Source organism: Dendropsophus ebraccatus, chromosome 10, assembly GCF_027789765.1.
Source record: "Dendropsophus ebraccatus isolate aDenEbr1 chromosome 10, aDenEbr1.pat, whole genome shotgun sequence".
Lineage (NCBI taxonomy): Eukaryota > Metazoa > Chordata > Amphibia > Anura > Hylidae > Dendropsophus > Dendropsophus ebraccatus.
The window spans coordinates 101,953,238-101,978,437 of record NC_091463.1 but is presented as its reverse complement, the minus strand read 5'-3'; the positions used below and the strand labels follow the sequence as shown (position 1 = coordinate 101,978,437).

Below are 25,200 nucleotides of genomic sequence, written 5' to 3'. Positions count from 1 at the left end.
GCTACCGGCATAGGGATGCATGACTGGATCAGTGGTTCTCTATTCCAGTCTTTATGGCCACCAAGAGGTCATGTTTTGAAGATTTCCTTAGTATTTCACAGGTGATATATAATTATACTTATCAGGTATTACCACAGCAGGTGATATATAATTATACCCATCAGATATTATCACAGGTGATATATAATTATACCCATCAGATATTATCACAGGTGATATATAATTATACCCATCAGGTAGTATCATTATACTCATCAGGTAGTATCACAGGTGATATCATTATACCCATTAGGTAGTATCACAGGTGATATCATTATACCATCAGGTAATATCACAGGTGATATCATTATACCCATTAGGTAGTATCACAGGTGATATATAATTATGCCCATCAGGTAATATCACATATAGGGGACACACAAAGGGGAAATCACAAAACCACGAAACACATGTACATCAACTCTACAGAGAGCAGCGTCAACTTTACACAGAGCAGCGTCGACTTTACACAGAGCGGTGTTACCTCTACACAGAGCGCAACGTCACCTCTACACAGAGCGGTGTCACCTCTACACAGAGCGCAACGTCACCTCTACACAGAGCGGCGTCACCTCTACACAGAGCGGCGTCACCTCTACACAGAGCGGCGTCACCTCTACACAGAGCGCAACGTCACCTCTACACAGAGCGCAACGTCACCTCTACACGGAGCGGCGTCACCTCTACACAGAGCGGCGTCACCTCTACACAGAGCGGCGTCACCTCTACACAGAGCGCAACGTCACCTCTACACAGAGCGCAACGTCACCTCTACACAGAGCGGCGTCACCTCTACACAGAGCAGCGTCACCTCTACACAGAGCGGCATCACCTCTACACAGAGCGGCGTCACCTCTACACAGAGCGGCCTCAACTCTACACAGAGCGGCGTCACCTCTACACAGAGCGCAACGTCACCTCTACACAGAGCGGCGTCACCTCTACACAGAGCGGCGTCACCTCTACACAGAGCGCAACGTCACCTCTACACAGAGCGGCGTCACCTCTACACAGAGCGCAACGTCACCTCTACACAGAGCGGCGTCACCTCTACACAGAGCGGCGTCACCTCTACACAGAGCGCAACGTCACCTCTACACAGAGCGGCGTCACCTCTACACAGAGCGGCGTCACCTCTACACAGAGCGCAACGTCACCTCTACACAGAGTGCAACGTCACCTCTACACGGAGCGGCGTCACCTCTACACAGAGCGGCGTCACCTCTACACAGAGCGCAACGTCACCTCTACACAGAGCGCAACGTCACCTCTACACAGAGCGGCGTCACCTCTACACAGAGCGGCGTCACCTCTACACAGAGCGGCGTCACCTCTACACAGAGCGCAACGTCACCTCTACACAGAGCGGCGTCACCTCTACACAGAGCGCAACGTCACCTCTACACAGAGCGGCGTCACCTCTACACAGAGCGGCGTCACCTCTACACAAAGCGCAACGTCACCTCTACACAGAGCGGCGTCACCTCTACACAGAGCGGCGTCACCTCTACACAGAGCGCAACGTCACCTCTACACAGAGTGCAACGTCACCTCTACACAGAGCGGCGTCACCTCTACACAGAGCGCAACGTCACCTCTACACAGAGTGCAACGTCACCTCTACACAGAGCGGCGTCACCTCTACACAGAGCGCAACGTCACCTCTACACAGAGCAGCGTCACCTCTACACAGAGCGGCGTCACCTCTACACAGAGCGGCGTCACCTCTACACAGAGCGGCGTCACCTCTACACAGAGCGCAACGTCACCTCTACACAGAGCGCAACGTCACCTCTACACAGAGCGCAACGTCACCTCTACACAGAGCAGCGTCACCTCTACACAGAGCAGCGTCACCTCTACACAGAGCGCAACGTCACCTCTACACAGAGCGGCGTCACCTCTACACAGAGCGCAACGTCACCTCTACACAGAGCAGCGTCACCTCTACACAGAGCGCAACGTCACCTCTACACAGAGCAGCGTCACCTCTACACAGAGCGCAAAGTCACCTCTACACAGAGCGGCGTCACCTCTACACAGAGCGCAACGTCACCTCTACACAGAGCGGCGTCACCTCTACACAGAGCGGCGTCACCTCTACACAGAGCGGCGTCACCTCTACACAGAGCGGCGTCACCTCTACACAGAGCGGCGTCACCTCTACACAGAGCGGCGTCACCTCTACACAGAGCGCAACGTCACCTCTACACAGAGCGCAACGTCACCTCTACACAGAGCGGCGTCACCTCTACAGAGAGCAGCGTCGACTTTACACAGAGTGGCGTCACCTCTACACAGAGCGCAACGTCACCTCTACACAGAGCGCAACGTCACCTCTACACAGAGCGGCGTCACCTCTACACAGAGCGGCGTCACCTCTACACAGAGCGCAACGTCACCTCTACACAGAGCGCAACATCACCTCTACACAGAGCGGCGTCACCTCTACACAGAGCGCAAAGTCACCTCTACACAGAGCGCAACGTCACCTCTACACAGAGCGGCGTCACCTCTACACAGAGCGGCGTCACCTCTACACAGAGCGCAACGTCACCTCTACACAGAGTGCAACGTCACCTCTACACAGAGCGGCGTCACCTCTACACAGAGCGGCGTCACCTCTACACAGAGCGGCGTCACCTCTACACAGAGCGCAACGTCACCTCTACACAGAGCGCAACGTCACCTCTACACAGAGCGCAACGTCACCTCTACACAGAGCGGCGTCACCTCTACACAGAGCGCAACGTCACCTCTACACAGAGCGCAACATCACCTCTACACGGAGCAGCGTCACCTCCACACAGAGCGCAACGTCACCTCTACACAGAGCTTTTATAGGCGTAAGGAGTGACACTCGGTCTGGTTCTTACAAGTGGAAAGCAGAGATATTCTTTTCAGAAAATTATCCACTGTGTAGACAATGATCATAGAAGAGATGCTTATGATGCAAGTGCTATTGTGCACAATTTTATTTTGGTATACAGTGTAGTCACAGACATAAATTCCGACGTTTCGGTGGTGACACCTTTATCAGGGGTCTATGGACATGAAAGATATAGATATTACAATGAGATATGGTTACAAAAAGTAGTAACGTGCACAGGGCTAGGGTAGGATAAGAGGGTAAGGGGTGTGGGTACATGACTCATGGGGGAAGTAACATCCAAATGACAAGTGATATATACATAACAATAACACAATAGTTGCTGGATGGAATATCTGGAGGATGATGAGGAGAGAAGGCAGGGGGATATTCCATAGCTATGAGGGAATACATAGATGTTAGAGAGGCTAAATCATATATGGTAATAACAATAACAGTAACACAGTAGTAGGGCAATATTAGTATAAATGCATGCAGCAGAATTGCTAGAAGGTATAGGATAGAGGACAGTGAAGATAATACAACGATATAGAATCAGAGTACAGCTGGGTAGTACCTGTGTAAGTGGTTGCAGTATATTGGTAGCGGAGTAGTTTAGGTCTGCTGTAAATGAGAATAAAGTCAGGGCTAAGTTATAGGTCATAAGGGGTGTTGTGGCAATGAGGTGTATGGTCTAGGGTTGTTACCTCGTTGGTAACAAGAGGTCCGTGGCGGCTGGGGTCCGAACCGAGTCGGGGATGGTGGGAGCCGGACAGTAGAACTGCAAGAGAGGAGGCCAGTTAACCCGCTATCCCTATACAGAGGAGCTGTGGTGGAAAGAGGTGATAGTTACCCAGGCAGAGACCGTGTGGTGATCCGGATCCAGCGGAGCTTAGTCGCGCAATGATGACGCGGACGTAGTGACGTCCGGACGTCTTATAGGGGCGGCGCATGCGCATTAGTGAGAGCCCGGGACATGTGCGTACTGCGCCATGAAGAACGCTTAGCTTTAGACACACTGGCTAAGGACAAAGAACTTATCATCAAACCAGCAGACAAGGGCGGAGCCATAGTCATCATGGACCGCTCCTACTATACAGCAGAAATACAGTCACAACTCCACGACAATAACACGTACATCCCCATAGACAGGGACCCCACCTCGAACATTAGGCAAGACATCTGCAATATACTAGACAAATACACTACAAACAACACCATTGACTCTCAACTACACGAATTCCTGACCAACCACTATCCTGTAATACCAGTTTTCTATACATTACCCAAGATTCACAAGGACCTACAGAAACCACCCGGACGCCCTATAGTTGCTTCCACCGATTCCATCCTATCACCATTAGCCAAATTTGTTGAAAAAATACTGACACCCATCATTAGACGTACTCGCTCCTTCCTACTCGATACTTCGGACTTTCTGACACACATCAACAACACCAACCCAGTACCCCATGACAGCATTCTGGTAACCCTAGATGTCTGCAGTCTGTACACCTGCATCCCTCATACTGAGGGACTGCGAGCCACTAGAAATCTTCTAGATAACGACACAAATCTGACGCATAATCAGAAGGAATTCTGCCTTGAACTATTGCATATCATCCTCACAAAAAATTACTTTCTTTTCGGGGACCAATACTATATGCAGATAGCCGGGACAGCAATGGGCTCGAACGTGGCACCTCCATACGCTAACGCGTTTATGGCCCAGTTCGAGAATGAGGTCATCTACACACACCCCCTAAGCAACAACATTCGCATTTGGAAAAGATTTATAGACGATATCTTTTGCATCTGGACAGGCACCAACGACTCCTTACAACAATTCTTCAGTGACATTAACACCCACAGCCCTAATCTCAAATTCACAATCCACTCTGACACCACAACTATTAACTTCCTTGACACTCAGATCACAAAGGACACTACAGGACACATCAGCACCGACCTATATGTGAAACCAACGGATAGGAACAGCCTTCTTCACTATAGCAGTTGTCATCCCCGAGCAGTCAAGAACTCGCTGCCTAAATCACAATACTGTAGAGTGCATAGGATAGTATCAGATGACATGACAAGACAATCACGACTCAAAGAGATGGCCAATAAATTTACCAATAGAGGTTATCCACCCGGCTCTACGGGTATTTATAGATCCCTGACCATTAACAACAGCAGAAGTACCGAACCTAAACCTCCTAGGGTGGCATTCGTCAACACATATCACCCCTTCTCACCACTCATACAAAAGAACATTTCAGCACACTGGGATCTACTCGCCAAAGCCTACCCAGACATTGCAGAATTCCAACAACCACCACTCATGTGCCACAAACGACCTTCCAACCTTCGTGACCGTCTAGTCAAAGCGGATATTGGTACCCTGACTAAAACCAGCAGACAAACCTTCCTCACTTCAAAACGGAAAGGCACATACCCATGCCTACATTGTCACCAATGTTCCAATGTCACCAAGGGACCTTTTGCTACACACCCCCACACGGGCAGACAATTTCCCATAAAAGGCTTCTTCACATGTGATAGCTCCTACGTCGTATACCTCATTAAATGTCCATGCGGCTTGGGTTATGTGGGGGAAACAACACAACACGTTAGGGACCGTATCTCCCAACACAAGTCCACCATCCGCTGCGCCAAAACACTGCTACCCATACCCGCCCACTTCATTACAACCAGACACAACATCTCACAACTACGCTTTCAAGTACTCGAACAAATCCCCTTGGCTCGCCGAGGCGGCAACAGGATCCAGAGACTGAAAGAACGTGAGGCCTTCTGGATCCACACTCTTGGCACCTTGGAACCCAATGGACTTAATAGAGAGTATGAACTGTTTTATTAATTGTCACATCACATGCATTGTTATTATCATGTTTTATTGTCATATTGATGTGGATTCATCATATCTATATTTACTTCTCTTTAGGCCAGACCATGACTTCTAAGTATCCAGAACAGGTAGTATGGGCATTTAGGAATGATAGCACTTCTTCCATGCATGTCTTCTTTTCATATATCTTTCTCTGCTAACTCCTTTCTCCATATACTACTGCTTCCATACTACTGTCAATATATTTAATATCATTGTCCTCTACTATACCCCTTGGGCCCGTCCCCTTCCTCTGTGCCTCATACACATACATATACTTACATCTGTTCCTAGTCCGCCCCCAGCCTACTAATATGCTGCATTGCTGTTCTCTCCAATTCCATATTCCCACTAATGCGCACACTAGTATCTTACTCTGCCCCCAGATCGCCCTGAGCTCATCATTATTCACCCTGCATGCGCCCGCGTCACCGGCTCAGTACACACCCATCTCCCATCTCACTATTACACATATACAGCACCTCAGCTCCGCCCTCAGTCCGCCCCTGGTTCGCCGCCATCCCGCCCTACTGCCGCGTCACTGCGCAGGCGCAGTACGCACATGTCCCGGGCTCTCACTAATGCGCATGCGCCGCCCCTATAAGACGTCCGGACGTCACTACGTCCGCGTCATCATTGCGCGACTAAGCTCCGCTGGATCCGGATCACCACACGGTCTCTGCCTGGGTAACTATCACCTCTTTCCACCACAGCTCCTCTGTATAGGGATAGCGGGTTAACTGGCCTCCTCTCTTGCAGTTCTACTGTCCGGCTCCCACCATCCCCGACTCGGTTCGGACCCCAGCCGCCACGGACCTCTTGTTACCAACGAGGTAACAACCCTAGACCATACACCTCATTGCCACAACACCCCTTATGACCTATAACTTAGCCCTGACTTTATTCTCATTTACAGCAGACCTAAACTACTCCGCTACCAATATACTGCAACCACTTACACAGGTACTACCCAGCTGTACTCTGATTCTATATCGTTGTATTATCTTCACTGTCCTCTATCCTATACCTTCTAGCAATTCTGCTGCATGCATTTATACTAATATTGCCCTACTACTGTGTTACTGTTATTGTTATTACCATATATGATTTAGCCTCTCTAACATCTATGTATTCCCTCATAGCTATGGAATATCCCCCTGCCTTCTCTCCTCATCATCCTCCAGATATTCCATCCAGCAACTATTGTGTTATTGTTATGTATATATCACTTGTCATTTGGATGTTACTTCCCCCATGAGTCATGTACCCACACCCCTTACCCTCTTATCCTACCCTAGCCCTGTGCACGTTACTACTTTTTGTAACCATATCTCATTGTAATATCTATATCTTTCATGTCCATAGACCCCTGATAAAGGTGTCACCACCGAAACGTCGGAATTTATGTCTGTGACTACACTGTATACCAAAATAAAATTGTGCACAATAGCACTTGCATCATAAGCATCTCTTCTATGATCATTGTCTACACAGTGGATAATTTTCTGAAAAGAATACCTCTACACAGAGCGGCGTCACCTCTATACAGAGCGGCGTCACCTCTACACAGAGCGGCGTCACCTCTACACAGAGCGGCGTCACCTCTACACAGAGCGCAACGTCACCTCTACACAGAGCGCAACGTCACCTCTACACAGAGCGCAACGTCACCTCTACACAGAGCGGCGTCACCTCTACACAGAGCGGCGTCACCTCTACACAGAGCGCAACGTCACCTATACACAGAGCGGCGTCACCTCTACACAGAGCGGCGTCACCTCTACACAGAGCGGCATCACCTCTACACAGAGTGGCGTCACCTCTACACAGAGCGCAACGTCACCTCTACACAGAGCGGCGTCACCTCTACACAGAGCGGCGTCACCTCTACACAGAGCGCAACGTCACCTCTACACAGAGCGGCGTCACCTCTACACAGAGCGCAACGTCACCTCTACACAGAGCAGCGTCACCTCTACACAGAGCACAACGTCACCTCTACACAGAGCGGCGTCACCTCTACACAGAGCGGCGTCACCTCTACACAGAGCGGCGTCACCTCTACACAGAGCGCAACGTCACCTCTACACAGAGCGGCGTCACCTCTACACAGAGCGCAACGTCACCTCTACACAGAGCGGCGTCACCTCTACACAGAGCGGCGTCACCTCTACACAGAGCGGCATCACCTCTACACAGAGCGCAACGTCACCTCTACACAGAGCGGCGTCACCTCTACACAGAGCGCAACGTCACCTCTACACAGAGCGGCGTCACCTCTACACAGAGCGCAACGTCACCTCTACACAGAGCGGCGTCACCTCTACACAGAGCGGCGTCACCTCTACACAGAGCGGCGTCACCTCTACACAGAGCGCATCGTCACCTCTACACAGAGCGGCGTCACCTCTACACAGAGCGCAACGTCACCTCTACACAGAGCGGCGTCACCTCTACACAGAGTGCAACGTCACCTCTACACAGAGCGGCTTCACCTCTACACAGAGCGCAACGTCACCTCTACACAGAGCGGCGTCACCTCTACACAGAGCGCAACGTCACCTCTACACAGAGCGGCGTCACCTCTACACAGAGCGCAACGTCACCTCTACACAGAGCGGCGTCACCTCTACACAGAGCGCAACGTCACCTCTACACAGAGCGGCGTCACCTCTACACAGAGCGGCGTCACCTCTACACAGAGCGGCGTCACCTCTACACAGAGCGGCGTCACCTCTACACAGAGCGGCGTCACCTCTACACACAGAGCGGCGTCACCTCTACACAAAGCGCAACGTCACCTCTACGCAGAGCGGCGTCACCTCTACACAGAGCGGCGTCACCTCTACACAGAGCGGCGTCACCTCTACACAGAGCGCAACGTCACCTCTACACAGAGCGCAACGTCACCTCTACACAGAGCGGCGTCACCTCTACACAGAGCGCAACGTCACCTCTACACAGAGCGCAATGTCACCTCTACACAGAGCGGCATCACCTCTACACAGAGCGGCGTCAACTCTATCATATAATATATATATATATATATATAAATAATATATAATTACAACCATCAGGTAGTATCACAGGTGATATCATTATACCCATCAGGTAGTATCACAGGTGATATATAATTATACCCATCAGGTATTATTACAGGAGATATCATTATACACATCAGGTAGTATCACAGGTGATATTATTATATCCATCAGGTAGTGTCATAGGTGATATCATTATAGTCATCAGGTAGTATCACAGGTGATATTATTATATCCATCAGGTAGTATCACAGGTGATATCATTATAGTCATCAGGTAGTATCACAGGTGATATCATTATACCCATCAGGTAGTATCACAGGTGATATCATTATAGTCATCAGGTAGTATCACAGGTAATATATATTTATACCCATCAGGTAGTATCACAGGTAAAATATCATTATACCCATCAGGTAGTATCACAGGTAATATATATTTATACCCATCAGGTAGTATCACAGGTGATATCATTATAGTCATCAGGTAGTATCACAGGTGATATCATTATACTCATCAGGTAGTATCACAGGTGATATCATTATACCCATCAGGTAGTATCACAGGTGATATAATTATACCCATCAGGTAGTATCACAGGTGATATCATTATACCCATCAGGTAGTATCACAGGTGATATCATTATACCCATCAGGTAGCATCACAGGTGATATATAATTATACCCATTAGGTAGTATCACAGGTGATATATAATTATACCCATCAGGTATTATTACAGGAGATATCATTATACCCATCAGGTATTATTACAGGAGATATCATTATACACATCAGGTAGTATCACAGGTGTTCTTTGTATGAGATATCCTTAAAACCTGTTGGTGGCCATGAGGACTTGAATTGAGCCCTGGACTAGATGAAATCTGTAGACAATCATTGTCAGGGGACGTCTTACATTCTATCGGACTCACCTGCAGAAACACTGAGGAATCTCTCCCAGTCCGTACATGTGAAATAGGAAGGGAGTATTGCCGTATCGCCCGAGACATCGGAGGAAATGTTGTGTCGCCTTTAGCCCCTCTATAGTGTTGGTGGATTTGGAGACCATTGCTATAGAACAGAGGACAAAGTGCTGCAGACTGGGGGATAACCGCTTAGACTGGAGGAACTCAGAGAAGGTGCAATCCTTCAGATCTGCCAGAGAAACACAAATGGGAAAATCACAAAACCACAAAACACCATGTACATCAACTCTACAGAGAGCAACGTCAACTCTACACAGAGCGGCCTCAACTCTACACAGAGCGGCCTCAACTCTACACAGAGCGGCCTCAACTCTACACAGAGCGGCCTCAACTCTACACAGAGCGGCCTCAACTCTACACAGAGCGGCCTCAACTCTACACAGAGCGGCCTCAACTCTACACAGAGCGGCCTCAACTCTACACAGAGCGGCCTCAACTCTACACAGAGCGGCCTCAACTCTACACAGAGCGGCCTCAACTCTACACAGAGCGGCCTCAACTCTACACAGAGCGGCCTCAACTCTACACAGAGCGGCCTCAACTCTACACAGAGCGGCCTCAACTCTACACAGAGCGGCCTCAACTCTACACAGAGCGGCCTCAACTCTACACAGAGCGGCCTCAACTCTACACAGAGCGGCCTCAACTCTACACAGAGCGGCCTCAACTCTACACAGAGCGGCCTCAACTCTACACAGAGCGGCCTCAACTCTACACAGAGCGGCCTCAACTCTACACAGAGCAGCCTCAACTTTGCACAGAGCGGCCTCAACTCTACACAGAGCGGCCTCAACTCTACACAGAGCGGCCTCAACTCTACACAGAGCGGCCTCAACTCTACACAGAGCGGCGTCAACACAGCAAGACATCACCCAACACAAGAGTCTGCTAGGTGACCCCTATATACAGAGGAGTCTGCTAGGTGACCCCTATATACAGAAGAGTCTGCAAGGTGACCCCTATATACAGAAGAGTCTGCAAGGTGACCCCTATATACAGAGGAGTCTGCTAGGTGACCCCTATATACAGAGGAGTCTGCTAGGTGACCCCTATATACAGAAGAGTCTGCTAGGTGACCCCTATATACAGAGTAGTCTGCTAGGTGACCCCTATATACAGAAGAGTCTGCTAGGTGACCCCTATATACAGAGTAGTCTGCTAGGTGACCCCCTATATACAGAGGGGTCTGCTAGGTGACCCCTATATACAGAGGAGTCTGCTAGGTGACCCCTATATAAACAGGAGTCTGCTAGGTGACCCCTATATACAGAGGAGTCTGCTAGGTGACCCCTATATACAGAGGAGTCTGCTAGGTGACCCCTATATACAGAAGAGTCTGCTAGGTGACCCCTATATACAGAGTAGTCTGCTAGGTGACCCCCTATATACAGAGGGGTCTGCTAGGTGACCCCTATATACAGAGGAGTCTGCTAGGTGACCCCTATATAAACAGGAGTCTGCTAGGTGACCCCTATATACAGAGGAGTCTGCTAGGTGACCCCTATATACAGAGGAGTCTGCTAGGTGACCCCTATATACAGAGGAGTCTGCTAGGTGACCCCTATATAAACAGGAGTCTGCTAGGTGACCCCTATATACAGAGGAGTCTGCTAGGTGACCCCTATATACAGAGGAGTCTGCTAGGTGACCCCTATATACAGAGGAGTCTGCTAGGTGACCCCTATATACAGAAGAGTCTGCTAGGTGACCCCTATATACAGAGGAGTCTGCTAGGTGACCCCTATATACAGAGGAGTCTGCTAGGTGACCCCTATATACAGAGGAGTCTGCTAGGTGACCCCTATATACACAGGAGTCTGCTAGGTGACCCCTATATACAGAGGAGTCTGCTAGGTGACCCCTATATACAGAGGAGTCTGCTAGGTGACCCCTATATACAGAAGAGTCTGCTAGGTGACCCCTATATACAGAGTAGTCTGCTAGGTGACCCCCTATATACAGAGGGGTCTGCTAGGTGACCCCTATATACAGAGGAGTCTGCTAGGTGACCCCTATATAAACAGGAGTCTGCTAGGTGACCCCTATATACAGAGGAGTCTGCTAGGTGACCCCTATATACAGAGGAGTCTGCTAGGTGACCCCTATATACAGAGGAGTCTGCTAGGTGACCCCTATATACAGAGGAGTCTGCTAGGTGACCCCTATATACAGAGGAGTCTGCTAGGTGACCCCTATATACAGAGGAGTCTGCTAGGTGACCCCTATATACAGAGGAGTCTGCTAGGTGACCCCTATATACACAGGAGTCTGCTAGGTGACCCCTATATACAGAGGAGTCTGCTAGGTGACCCCTATATACAGAGGAGTCTGCTAGGTGACCCCTATATACACAGGAGTCTGCTAGGTGACCCCTATATACAGAGGAGTCTGCTAGGTGACCCCTATATACAGAGGAGTCTGCTAGGTGACCCCTATATACAGAAGAGTCTGCTAGGTGACCCCTATCCTAAATAACTATATTATGTAAAGCTCTCAGCATTTCCAGCGTCTGTAGATAGAGCACTGTACACACTGGGCTGTACCTTGATATTCTTCTGGATGTTGTTCATAGTCTGAGCAGAATGTCAGGAACTTCATCAGCGTTCTCTTCTCGATCATAGACAGCTGTTTGCTGGAGAAGACGTCAGCGCGAGAACAAGGCACCTAGCAGACACGGACAGTCAGTGTTATAGTATATAACTACGACATCCGCCATCTACGTATCACCCCCACAACTGACCTGCTCGATCTTCCCGCCATGGTAGGTGAGGATCCTCGTCACATTCTTGAATTCTGTGTAGCGACTTACATTAGATTTAATGAGAAGATCGATTAACAATCCGCGGGAATACAGGAACTGCAGGGGAAATGGCAACAGATGAAACTGGCTCTGTACAGCCCCACGGAGCATGTCAGTGCTACATAGACAGTAATACTGAGGAAACAGCCCTATTACATAGGGCCATAACCGGCGGATATTAACAGAGCCAGCGGTCAGCTGATCAACACGCAAACACATCGCTGATCAAGTCGCAGATCGTCACTCATCAGCAACACATCTCCCTGTGTAATAGGAGATCTGCAAGATCAGTGCTCATTCACAGCAAAGCTCAAGTCTCTTACTGCTATACATGATCAGTGAGTACTGAATTATACTCCAGAGCAGCATTCAGTCCTCACAATTACTAACAGTTTCCAATATCCACCAGCAGAATAGTGAGTGCAGCTCTGGAGTATAATACAGGATGTAACTCAGGATCCGTAATGTATGTACACAGTGACCCCCACCAGCAGAATAGTGAGTGCAGCTCTGGAGTATAATTCAGGATGCAACTCAGGATAAGTACAGGATCAGTAATGTAATGTATGTACACAGTGACCCCACCAGCAGAATAGTGAGTGCAGCTCTGGAGTATAATACAGGATGTGACTCAGGATCAGTACGGGATATTGTCCCTTGTCAGGTATTGCTGGGCTCTCTAGTTCCCCTTGAAGCTGCTCCTTGCCGGCTATGCTATGTACTTCCCCTCATCAGCCCCTCTCAGCCCAGACATTGCTGCTAAATGCGTCCAGAGTAAATGATTCCTCCGTCTAATCCATCCTCAGGAACTCAATTATGTCTCTGATTTGCAGCAAGACAGAGAGACTGATCACAGTGATGAATCGCGGAGGCAGCGGATCCTCGCGCTCCAAAAAAGACATTTCTTCTCGCTTCACATCTATATTATGAGATGAAAAGTGAGGCCGGGATCATTAATATTCATTTCCTTTACAAGGTCTAATTATTGAGAGGGAAAAAAGGATTTATAGGAAAATAAACCATAAAAGCTAATTACGTGGATGGGATCAGCGGGACGGAGCCGGCGGCAGCAGCTCCCGACTAGTGTAAATATTAGATATAATGAAGGAGACGGTATCAATCTGATGGCACTCCACCACAAAGATGGCGGCACAGGAGAGACGGAAGGTTATAAAACATGATAAGTGAATCTACTTCTGGGAAAGCTGGGTGACAACTGAGATAAAAGAGATCGCAGGTCCCATAGGGGGCGTCACACTCTGACTGATCCAGTTATACATGAGAATAAAGCACTGTACAGCAAGGTGGCGACCAATCACCATAGATATAATAGTGAGGGCTGTATATATGTGTATGTATGTATCACAGTAATCGGAGGTGACTGCAATCACACGACTATCAATAATAATCCCCACGGATATAATAGTGAGGGCTCTATATATGTTTATATATGTATAATAGTGATCAGAGGTGACTATAATCACATGACTATAAATAAACATCATCATAGATATAACAGAGAGGACTGTATATATGGTATGTATGTATATATATATATATATATATATATATATATGTATCATAGTGATCAGAGTTGAATACAACCATCATAGATGTAATTATGAGGGTTGTGTGTATATATATATATATATATATATATATTAGGGCTGGGCGATATGGCCAAAGAATAAAATCTCAATTTTCTACAAATTTTGGATGATTCTCGATTTAAATCTCGTTTTTTTTTTCTTCTTTTTGCTAAATAAACAGGACAATTTTCTCCCTGCAGCATTAGATACTATCTTAATTACGTTTGAGACAACAGTATTGCTTCCCAGTGTAACAGTGCTCCCCCTGTGCCCCCATGTAGTAGAAAAGCCCATTGTGTGCCCCATATAAGTAGTTTTCCCAAAAATGTGCCCCATATAGTATAGGAGATCTTCTTTGTGCCTCCATCTAGGTAGGGAGTAGTAGTGGGGGTATAGTGGATAAGGGGTGTAGTAGTACAGGTAAACATGAGGAGTGTGGTGGTAGTAGTACAGTTATAGATGAGGGGTGTAGTAGTACAGGTAAAGATGAGGGGTGTAGTAGTACAGGTATAGAGGAGTGGTGTAGTAGTACAGGTATAGATGAGGGGTGTAGTAGTAGTACAGGTATAGATGAGGGGTGTAGTAGTAGTACAGGTATAGAGGAGTGGTGTAGAAGTAGTACAGGTATAGATGAGGGGTGTAGTAGTAGTACAGGTATAGATGAGGGGTGTAGTAGTAGTAGTACAGGTATAGATGAGGGGTGTAGTAGTAGTAGTACAGGTATAGATGAGGGGTGTAGTAGTAGTACAGGTATAGAGGAGGGGTGTAGTAGTAGTACAGGTATAGAGGAGTGGTGTAGTAGTAGTACAGGTATAGATGAGGGGTGTAATAGTACAGGTATAGATGAGGGTTGTAGTACTAGTACAAGTATAGATGATGGGTGTAGTACTAGTACAGGAACAGATGAGGGGGACTGGGGCAGCTGAGGATGACTGAGGGGGGCAGGGGCAGCTGAGGGTCACTGGGGGGGGGCTGAGGCAGCTGAGGGGGACTGAGTGGGACTGGGGTGACTGAGGGGTTATGAGGAAGACTGGGGGTGACTGAGGGGGTATGGGGCAGACTGAAGGTATGGGGCAGACTGGTGGTCACTAAGGAGGTATGGGGCAAACTGGGGGTCACTGAGGGGGTATGGAGCAGACTGGGGGTCACTGAGGGGGTATGGGGCAGACTGGGGGTCACTGAGGGGGTATGGGGCAGACTGGGGGTCACTGAGGGGGTATGGGGCAGACTGAAGGTATGGGGCAGACTGGGGGTCACTAAGGGGGTATGGGGCAGACTGGGGGTCACTGAGGGGGTATGGGGCAGACTGGGGGTGACTAAGGGGGTATGGGGCAGACTGAAGGTATGGGGCAGACTGGGGGTCACTAAGGGGTTATGGGGCAGACTGGGGGTCACTGAGGGGGTATGGGGCAGACTGGGGGTGACTAAGGGGGTATGGGGCAGACTGAAGGTATGGGGCAGACTGGGGGTCACTAAGGGGGTATGGGGCAGACTGGGGGTCACTGAGGGGGTATGGGGCAGACTGGGGGTGACTGAGGGGGTATGGAGCAGACTGGGGGTCACTGAGGGGGTATGGGGCAGACTGGGGGTGACTGAGGGGGTATGGGGCAGACTGGGGGTCACTGAGGGGGTATGGGGAAGACTGGGGGTATGGGGCAGACTGGGGGTCACTGAGGGGGCATGGGGCAGACTGGGGGTCACTGAGGGGGTATGCGGGCCTAAGGCAGGTACGGTAAAGTGTCGGTTCCGGAGAGAGTTGCAGGACGGTGAGATGCAGGGTCGGCAGTCAAAAGAGATGTGGCACCGGCGGCTCCAGCCTCTTCACGCTCTCGCTCTCTTCCTGGCAGACGTGCAGGTCCCCAATCTGTGGAGGAGGCGGCAGGGATTGCAGCAGAAGGAGATAGTGTAGCTGCCCGCTGTACAGCTTCAGTACCCGCAGCGGCGCTATCTCCTTCTGCTGCAATCCCTGCCGCCTCCTCCACAGACCGGGGACCTGCACGTGTGCCAGGAAAAGAGCGGGACGCAGCTCAGCGCTGCTTTGTCGTGTAAGGGGCGGGGACAGGTCAGCCGCGGCTCTGTGAAGAGGCTGGAGCCGCCGGTGCCGCATCTCTCCTGACTGGCAGCCCTGCACCTTACCTCGCCGTCCTGCAACTCTCCACGGACCCGACACTTTACCACGCCGGTCGCCCCTGCAACGCTCTGCCCGCAATAATTTCTAGTGAAAATCGAATTTACGCCCAGCCCTAATATATATATATATATATATATATATATATATACCCGTCGCTGCCCGGATATAAAGTGTCAGTATGTTAATTAGATTTGTTCCAAGGTCATCTAGAAGGCAAATCTATGCCCTTGTTTTTTTTTTTCATTTAGTGGGAAATCGCCAGGAGCCCTATATATCCCTTTATATGCTATATACCCCGACAGTTCTGCACTGTTTATGTAAATTCTAGGTTAGAAATAAACTAAAAACTTCCTAAATACCTAATAGCCAAACTGAGATGTCATCATGTGATCAGTCTGTATACAGAGCCTAGTTATATACAAAATTGTCAGTTTTATATACAGAGCCTGATTATATACAACATTGTCAGTGTTATATACAGCCTGGTTATATGCAACATTGGCAGTATAATATACAGCCTGGTTATATGCAAGATTGGCAGTATAATATATAGCCTGGTTATATGCAACATTGGCAGTGTTATACAGTATACAGCCTGGTATACAACATTAACAGTGTTATACTGAGCCTGTTTATATACAACATTGACAGTGTTATATACAGCCTGGTTATGTACAACATTGGCAGTGTTATACAGAGCCTGGTTATATACAACATTGGTAGCGTTATATACAGCCTGGTTATAAACAGTCATGGCCAAAAGTTTTGAGAATGACACAAATATTTTTTCCCATGATCTGCTGCCCTCTGGTTTTTATGTGTGTTTGTCAGATGTTTTTATCACCTACAGAAATATAATTGCAATCATTTTTGTTTGTCCGCCCGTCTCTTGATGATTGACCACAAGTTCTCAATGGGATTAAGATCTGGAGAGTTTCCAGGCCATGGACCCAAAATCTCTATGTTTTGTTCCCTGAGCCATTTAGTTATCACCTTTGCTTTATGGCAAGGTGCTCAATCATGCTGGAAAAGGCATTTTTGATGGCCAAACTGCTCTTGGACGGTTGGTAAAAGTTGCTCTTGCAGGACATTCTGGTACCATTCTTTATTCATGGCCGTGTTTTTAGGCAAGAATGTGAGAGCTGATTCCCTTGGCTGAGAGGCAACCCCACACATGAATGGTTTCAGGATGCCGGTTACAGTTGGCATGAGACAAGACTGGTGGTAGCGCTCACCTCGTCTTCTCCCAATAAGCTGTTTTCCAGATGTCCCAAACAATCGGAAAGGGGATTCATCAGAGACAATGACTTTCCCCCAGTCCTCAGCAGTCCGCTCCCTGGACCTTTCCCCCAGTCCTCAGCAGTCCACTCCCTGGACCTTTTGCAGAATATCAGTCTGTCCCTGATGTTTTTTCTGGAGAGAAGTGGCTTCTTTGCTGCCCTCCTTGAGACCAGGCCTTGCTCCAAGAGTCTCCGCAGTCTCACAGTGCAGATGCCCTTACACCTGCCTGCTGCCATTCCTGAGCAAGCTCTGCACTGCTGGTAGCCCCCTCCCGCAGCTGAAACACTTTTAAGAGACGGTCCTGGCACTTGCTGCTCTTTCTTGGGCGCCATGGAGCCTTTTTGGCAACAATGGAACCTCGCTCCTTGAAGTTCTTGATGATGCGATAGATTATTGACTGAGGTGCAATCTTTCTAGCTGCGATACTCTTCTGTTGGGCCATTTTTGTGCAGTGCAATGATGACTGCACATGTTTCTTTAGAGATAACCATGGTAACAGAAGAGAAACAATGATGCCAAGCACCAGCCTCCTTTTAAAGTGTCCAGTGTCCAGTCCAGGCAAATATTGACTTTGCAAGTAATTGATGTCAAGTTGATCACTCTTTATAACATTCTGGAGTATATGCATAAAATTGCCATTTTAAAAACTGAAGCAGTAGACTTTGTAAAAATTAATATTAGTATCATTTTCAAAACTTTTGGCCGAGCCTGTACAACATTAGCAGTGTTATATACAGCCTGGTTATGTACAAGATTGGTAGTGTTATGCTGAGCCTGGTTATATACAACATTGACAGTGTAAGTGGAGGTCCTGTATACCTGTAGTGTATAGTTCTGGGGTCCTGCATACCTGTAGTTTGGGGGTCCCCCCCCCCACTGCCCACTGCAGACCATAAGTAAGGTGTGTGTGCAGAAAACCTGCAGCTTATAATAATAAGTGCATACACAATCCTGCATCATCATAATCTGGCCCTCTTAGGCACTACCTTTCATCCTTGGTGAGGACAACACAGAAGAGGTTTCAAAGTTTCTAATACTGCAGGTAGTCCCCATATTGTATACATTCCCACCGCAGGTATCCCCCATACTGTAAAAATCCCCCACCCCTGAGGGTAGCTCCCATACTCTATACACTTCCCTCACTTGCAGGTAGCCCCCATACTCTATACACCCCCCCCCCTTTTTTTGCAGGTAGTCCCTATACTGTATAAACTCCACCCCCGCAGGTAGCCCCCATACTCTATACACTGCCCACCTTCTTGCAGGTTGCCCCCATACCGTATACACTCCACTCCACAGGTATCCCCCATACTGTATACACCCCCCACCCCTGCGGGTAGCCCCCATACTGTATACACCCCCCACCCCTGCAGGTAGCCCCCCATAGTCTATACACCCGCTCCCCTTGCAGGTAGTCCCTATACTGTAAACACTCCACCCCCTGCAGATATCCCCCATACTGTATACACTGCCCCCCTGCAGGTAGACCCCATTCTGTATACATTCCCCCCTGCAGATATCCCCCATACTGTATACACTGCCCCCTTGCAGATAGCCCCAATACTGTATAAACTCTTCCCTTCAGGTAGCCCCCATGCTGTACAAACTCCCATCTGCATGTAGCCCCCATGCTGTATACACTCCCCCCTTCAGGTAGCCCTCATGCTGTATACATTACCTAACACCCCCTTCCTGGATACATTCCCCAACAAAACCACCCAGCAGGTAAGCCCCTTACTGAGTTTGTCAGCAGCAGCCCCCCCAGCCGCCGGAGTGTATACATCACCTGGTCCCTGTTCTGGCTTGCTTCGGGGGTTCCCGGTAGGTCCCGCTCGGCCAATCGGTGCACTGTCCTGAAGCAAGCTGGAGCGGGGAGCAGGCGAAGTATACGCTCTGGAGGCCAGGGGGTTAATGGGGCGGGCTGCTGACAAACTCGCAGCGGGATGTGCATCCTGCTGTGGGTTTGTCTGCCATTGAGTGCACAGGGCAGGGATATTCTCAGAGAGACCCACTGCGGATTCGCCAAGTGTGTTTGTTCCCTTACTGTATTTATTTCTGTGGCTCTGTTGTGAGGCAGCTGCCCTAGTAACCAATCAGATTCCAGCTCCCTGTGAAAACAAAGGTAGTAATCCTATTGGTTGCTAAGGATTCCAACTGCCGTTTCTGCTGGAGAGCTGCAGCTAATTATATCACCTGTGTGTGCAGTGTGGAGAGTCTCCCATTCATTTCTATTGGGAGCTCTTCCTCCTCCCCCTCCCCTCCTGTACATCTGGCAAGGACGGGACCTTCGCTATAACCTGCCCAGGCACTGATCACATGACAATCCACAATCATCACATTCACCGACCTTTGAGACTAAATCGATATTGAATCGTCTTCCTTCCCTGACGATATCAGAATATGTGATTCTCGGGGTCTCTGTATGGTTAATGGCGGCGGGGTGAGGATCTGCGTCACTGACATCCCCGGCCGCCTGGTCACCGTCCACAGACTCCACATGGCTGGCGGCGGCTGCACTCTCTGATTGCGGCTGCTCTGGGGACTCGGCCACAATGTCCGTCTGCTCAGGGGAGGAAGCATCAGGCACAGAATCTGATTCTGGAGACTCGGTAGTTAATGACTCTGGATCTACACCAAGCGCCCCAACCTCCTGGACACTCCCAGACTCCTCGCTGCTAGAAGAGGCAAAAAGACAAAAAAGAAACTAAATGACATCATGAGTTCATATGCAAAATAGCAGAATAGTGAGTGCAGCTCTGAAGTTTCCATTCACAGCATTGGGAAGGTTAAGTGAAAACCACCCTCTGGCAGGCACTGTGGGAATGTACTTGGGACTAAAATGCTTTCCTATACATCTAAAAGAAACACCTATTAAAGGGATAGTTCACCATTTTTCTTTCAAATCAACTGGTGGCAGAAAGTGCCAGAGATTTGCAATTTACTTCTATTTAAAAATCTAAAGTCTTCCAGTACTTATCAGCTGCTGTATGTTCTGCTGGAACTGATGTATTCTCTCCAGTGTAATACAGTGCTCTCTGCTGCCACCTCTGTCCATTTCATGAACTGTCTAGAGCAGCAGCAAATCCCCATAGAAAACCTTTCCTGCTCTGGACAGTTCCTGACATGGACAGAGGTGGCAGCAGAGAGCACTGTGTCAGACTGGAGAAAATACGCCACTTCCTGCAGGACATACAGCAGTTGATAAGTTCTGGAAAAAAATTGAGTTTTTTAAATAGAAGTAAATTACAAATCTTTGGCACTTTCTGTTGATTTTGAAGATAAAGATTTTCACGGGAGTGCCCCTTTAAGGGAACTTCCCAGAGTATTATATAATGGGGATATAAATGGCGCGGTGTCCTTATACACAAACAATATGCGATCAGTCCGGTGTTTACACACAACAGGTTACGCAATAATCGGATGCAGAGAACACACTGCGCCCGGGGGTCACGGCCGCATTCAGTCAACTGGTAAATCCTGGAAAACAACGAACCCAGGACACCTGACTGTAAGCAGGAGCGGCGGCGGTGGCGGCAGAGTGAAGCCGCGTGTCGCCATATTCACTGGGACGGGGGGAATAAATGCAGATCAGGAGGTTTTATATTTAGGTTAATGCTGTCGGGTTAATGATGATTCCCGGTTGATAACACGCTCCGCGCACATTTTGTGCTGAACACGCTCAGAAAGACGCCGGAGCTTTGGTTTCCGCCTGGCTGGACAATCACTTTTCGTGTGTAATAAGCGGTGATGTGCGACAGAAAAAGAAGAGTCGACCTTATACTAAAGAGTCGCGGATGATGGGGGGGGGGGGGGGATCTGCGCGGCTTCTGTCTGATAAGTCGCCTTCCTATATTAGGACACAACACAAAGAAAAACCTTTTATAGGAAGAAGATGCTGCACACTATAACCTTATACCTTCAATGTCATGTGGCAAGTTAAAGGGGAAGTTCAGCAAAAAAAAAATATTTTAAATCAACTGGTGCCAGAAAGATAAATAGATTTGTATTTTACTTCTATTTTAAAATCTCCAGTTTTCCGGTACTTATCAGCTGCTGTATGTGGTGTATTCGCTCCAGTTCTGGATAGGGCATACAGCAGCTGATAAGTAATGGAAGACTGGAGATTTTTTAAGGAAGTAAACTACAAATCTCTGGCACTTGCTGGGACCAGTTGATTTGAAAGAAAAAAAAAATTTGGGGTCAACAACCCCTTTAATGTTTGCTCAGGATCTGACCTCAGTACAGTAAGGATCGTGTCTGACAGCGTACAGGGATTATTGATTTGTACTTTTTGCACTAGTTATATTCTGCAGGTGAGTATGGTTCTCCCCCCACACATGACAGTATTCTGCCCCCTATCACTAGGTGGGGTCTCGCCTTTTAGCTGTAGATTTTACTAGTCATACTTTTAGATTTGACTTTTTCAGCTCTATCTATTTTACGTTCTTTTGGGGAATCGAGGAGAAAACAGAAAACCTGATATTGGGAATTTTCTTTTTTAATTCCGGCATCCACCTGGCAGGAACATAGACAGAGAGGGATGGGGAAATAGGGGGTGACTAAGCTTTACTTTTGTCCCCCTTCGAGAAGAGCACATGTGATGGCCTGATGACATATCGAATTTATACTGTGCTCTCCAATATAGCAGAACTACAAGGCTCAGCATGCCCGGACAACCTCAGGTGCAGATAACGATTTCTCTGTACTGCCAATCTCCTATTGCATTAGAACTATTAAAGCAGAGCGGCACCAGTCCAGAAGGACCATTGCTGATCACAACTATTCAGCATATGATGCCAAGCCGCTCTGGTCACCACTAACCTAAGTATCTAGGTGGTTAAGAAAGCTAAATCCAGTGGCGCCAACTTCTCGGTTTACCTATAAAATACTACTAATAAATCTCCCTCATTGAAGGGGTTGTTCACAAAAAAAAAAAATTTCAAATCAGAGCAGGAGAGGTTTTCTATGGGGATTTGCTGTTGTTCTGGACAGTTCCTGACATGGACAGAGGTGGCAGCAGAGAGCACTGTGTCATACTGGAGAGAACACTCCACTTCCTGCAGGACATACAGCAGCTGATAAGTACTGGAAGGCTGGAGATTCTTTAATAGAAGTAACTTACAAATCTCTGGCACTTTCTGCCACCAGTTGATTTGAAAGAATTTTTTTTTTTTCCGTGAACAACCCAGCGCTACATGTGTGGATGCATGCTATACAGGTTAGTGCCCCCTGTAGGATGGGGCACTAACGCGTTCAGGGCAATGCTCTCACATCCCCCCTCTCAGTATTTGTTCTCCCAGATGACACATTACGCCATGTGGGAGATTGACTGTTTACATAAAAAAAACAAAGCTGTCGTCTGTTTCTGGAAGGTGCGCTGCCTCCGCTGCCGACACCTGGGCCGCCTGCTTTATGGGGAGCGGTCATAATATTTATGAGCAAATTTCCTCAAGGACTCTGCATCCACGAAGCCGTGAGAGAATATTACAGAGTGTAAACAACCGGCAGGGCCGCTGCCCCTTGGTTTCACTGCACTAATAAATACAGCCGCCTGGTAATGTGACTGTCACTTGTGCAGTAAGGACGGAGGAGACGTATGTGTTATATACACTGGATGGAGCATGGCCGGCCGTACGCTCTCTCACCTGGAATAGGTGTACACCTCAATGTTTGCTATGGTCTTATCCCGCTGGTTCAGGAGGAGTGGGGACTCATTCTCCAATATATTCTCCTGATTGATCGCAGGTTCCTCCCCAGAGGTTTCTTCTTTCTGGTAATAGGAGAGGACGATATATGATGTATGGGCCGTATACAGGGCTATAGGGTGTAATGACTAGAGATGAGGGAACTTACAGTAAGTTCAGGTTTGCTCCATCCTTACTCTATCCCGCTTGGCATTTGATTCCCAATGGCTGAAGAAGATGGATGCAGCCCAAAAACTGTCTGGATCAATGTAACCAGAACTTACTGTATGTTCTCCCGTCTCTAGTTAGGACTGTCACTCACACTTAGATCAACATTGTCAGTAAATAGAAACACGAGAACAGCAAAGTCTATTGTGTGACTAGAAGAGAGAGTGTATATACCGTATATCATGGATATGTATACAGAGCTGTAGTATATGGAGAAGGCATATGTATGTGACTGTGTATATATCATGGATATGTATACAGAGCTGTAGTATATGGAGGAGGCATATGTATGTGACTGTGTATATATCATGGATATGTATACAGAGCTGTAATATATGGGTGCAGCATATGTATGTGACTGTGTATATACTGTATATATCATGGATATGTATACAGAGCTGTAGTATATGGCTGCAGCATATGTATGTGAGTGTGTATATACTGTATATATCATAGATTTGTATATAGAGCTATAGTATATGGGTGCAGCATATGTATGTGAGTGTGTATATACTGTATATATCATGGATATGTATACAGAGCTGTAGTATATGGCCGCAGCATATGTATGTGAGTGTGTGTATATACCATACATCATAGATATGTATACAGAGCTGTAGTATACGGGTGAGGCATGTGTATGTGACTGTGTATATACTGTATATCATGGATATGTATACAGAGTTGTCATATATGGGGGAGGCATATGTGAGTGTGTATATACCATACATGATAGATATGTATACAGAGCTGTAGTATACGGCTGCAGCATATGTATGTGAGTGTGTGTATATACCATACATCATAGATATGTATACAGAGCTGTAGTATACAGGTGAGGCATGTGTATGTGACTGTGTATATACTGTATATCATGGATATGTATACAGAGTTGTCATATATGGGGGAGGCATATGTGAGTGTGTATATACCATACATGATAGATATGTATACAGAGCTGTAGTATATGGAGGAGGCATATGTATGTGAGTGTGTAAATACCATATATCATGGATATGTATACAGACCTGTAGTGTATAGGGGAGGCATATGTATGTGATTGTGTATATACTGTATATATCATGGATATGTATACAGAGCTATGGTATATGGGGGAGGCATAGGTATGTAAGTGTGTATATACTGTATATATCATGGATATGTATACAGAGCTCTAGTGTATGGGTGCAGCATATGTATGTGAGTGTGTATATACAGTATATTATAGAAGTTAATGTAGACACACACTCCCGACCACCCATCACTCCAGACCACCAGCATTACTGTACATAGTGAGACCAGGAAACCAACCTGACAATCCGCAATCCACGTCTGTAATCCAGAAAACGTAAAGCTCGCCCAGTTTCCGCCATAATAATTTTTCCTGCAAGAAAAAAAAAATCATTATTAGGAGAGGTGAAGCCTTGTAGGCCGAGCACAGATTGGTGTCACTGGTTTTGCACCTTTGTACACTAGTTTCCTGGTGAAAGTGGTAATACATTCATATACACGGAGATCTGACATTGTGCCATATCACAACCGAGTCACAGGAGGAAGAGACAGAAGAGGTAAAGCCTGAGAGAGAAGAACAAAAGAGAGAGCAAAAGAGAAAGAGACAGAGGGAAAGCATGAGAGAGAAG

At 47.7% G+C, this 25,200-nt stretch overlaps 1 protein-coding gene across 3 annotated transcripts in view; it reads right to left on the bottom strand.

Moving 5' to 3' along the window:
- Positions 1-25,200, bottom strand: part of LOC138802421 (rab proteins geranylgeranyltransferase component A 1-like) — an 88,136-nt gene that overhangs the window by 53,544 nt on the left and 9,392 nt on the right. For 2 of the 3 annotated variants that reach the window (XM_069985706.1, XM_069985703.1), the window contains exons 3-8: positions 24,872-24,944; positions 23,294-23,418; positions 19,996-20,323; positions 12,588-12,704; positions 12,391-12,511; positions 9,794-10,016 (exon numbers count right to left, since the gene is read on the bottom strand). In XM_069985706.1, coding sequence (XP_069841807.1) covers positions 9,794-10,016; positions 12,391-12,511; positions 12,588-12,704; positions 19,996-20,323; positions 23,294-23,418; positions 24,872-24,944 — 987 coding nt within the window. The remainder of the gene's footprint in view (positions 1-9,793; positions 10,017-12,390; positions 12,512-12,587; positions 12,705-19,995; positions 20,324-23,293; positions 23,419-24,871; positions 24,945-25,200) is intronic. The other variant, XM_069985705.1, reaches the window with a different exon arrangement.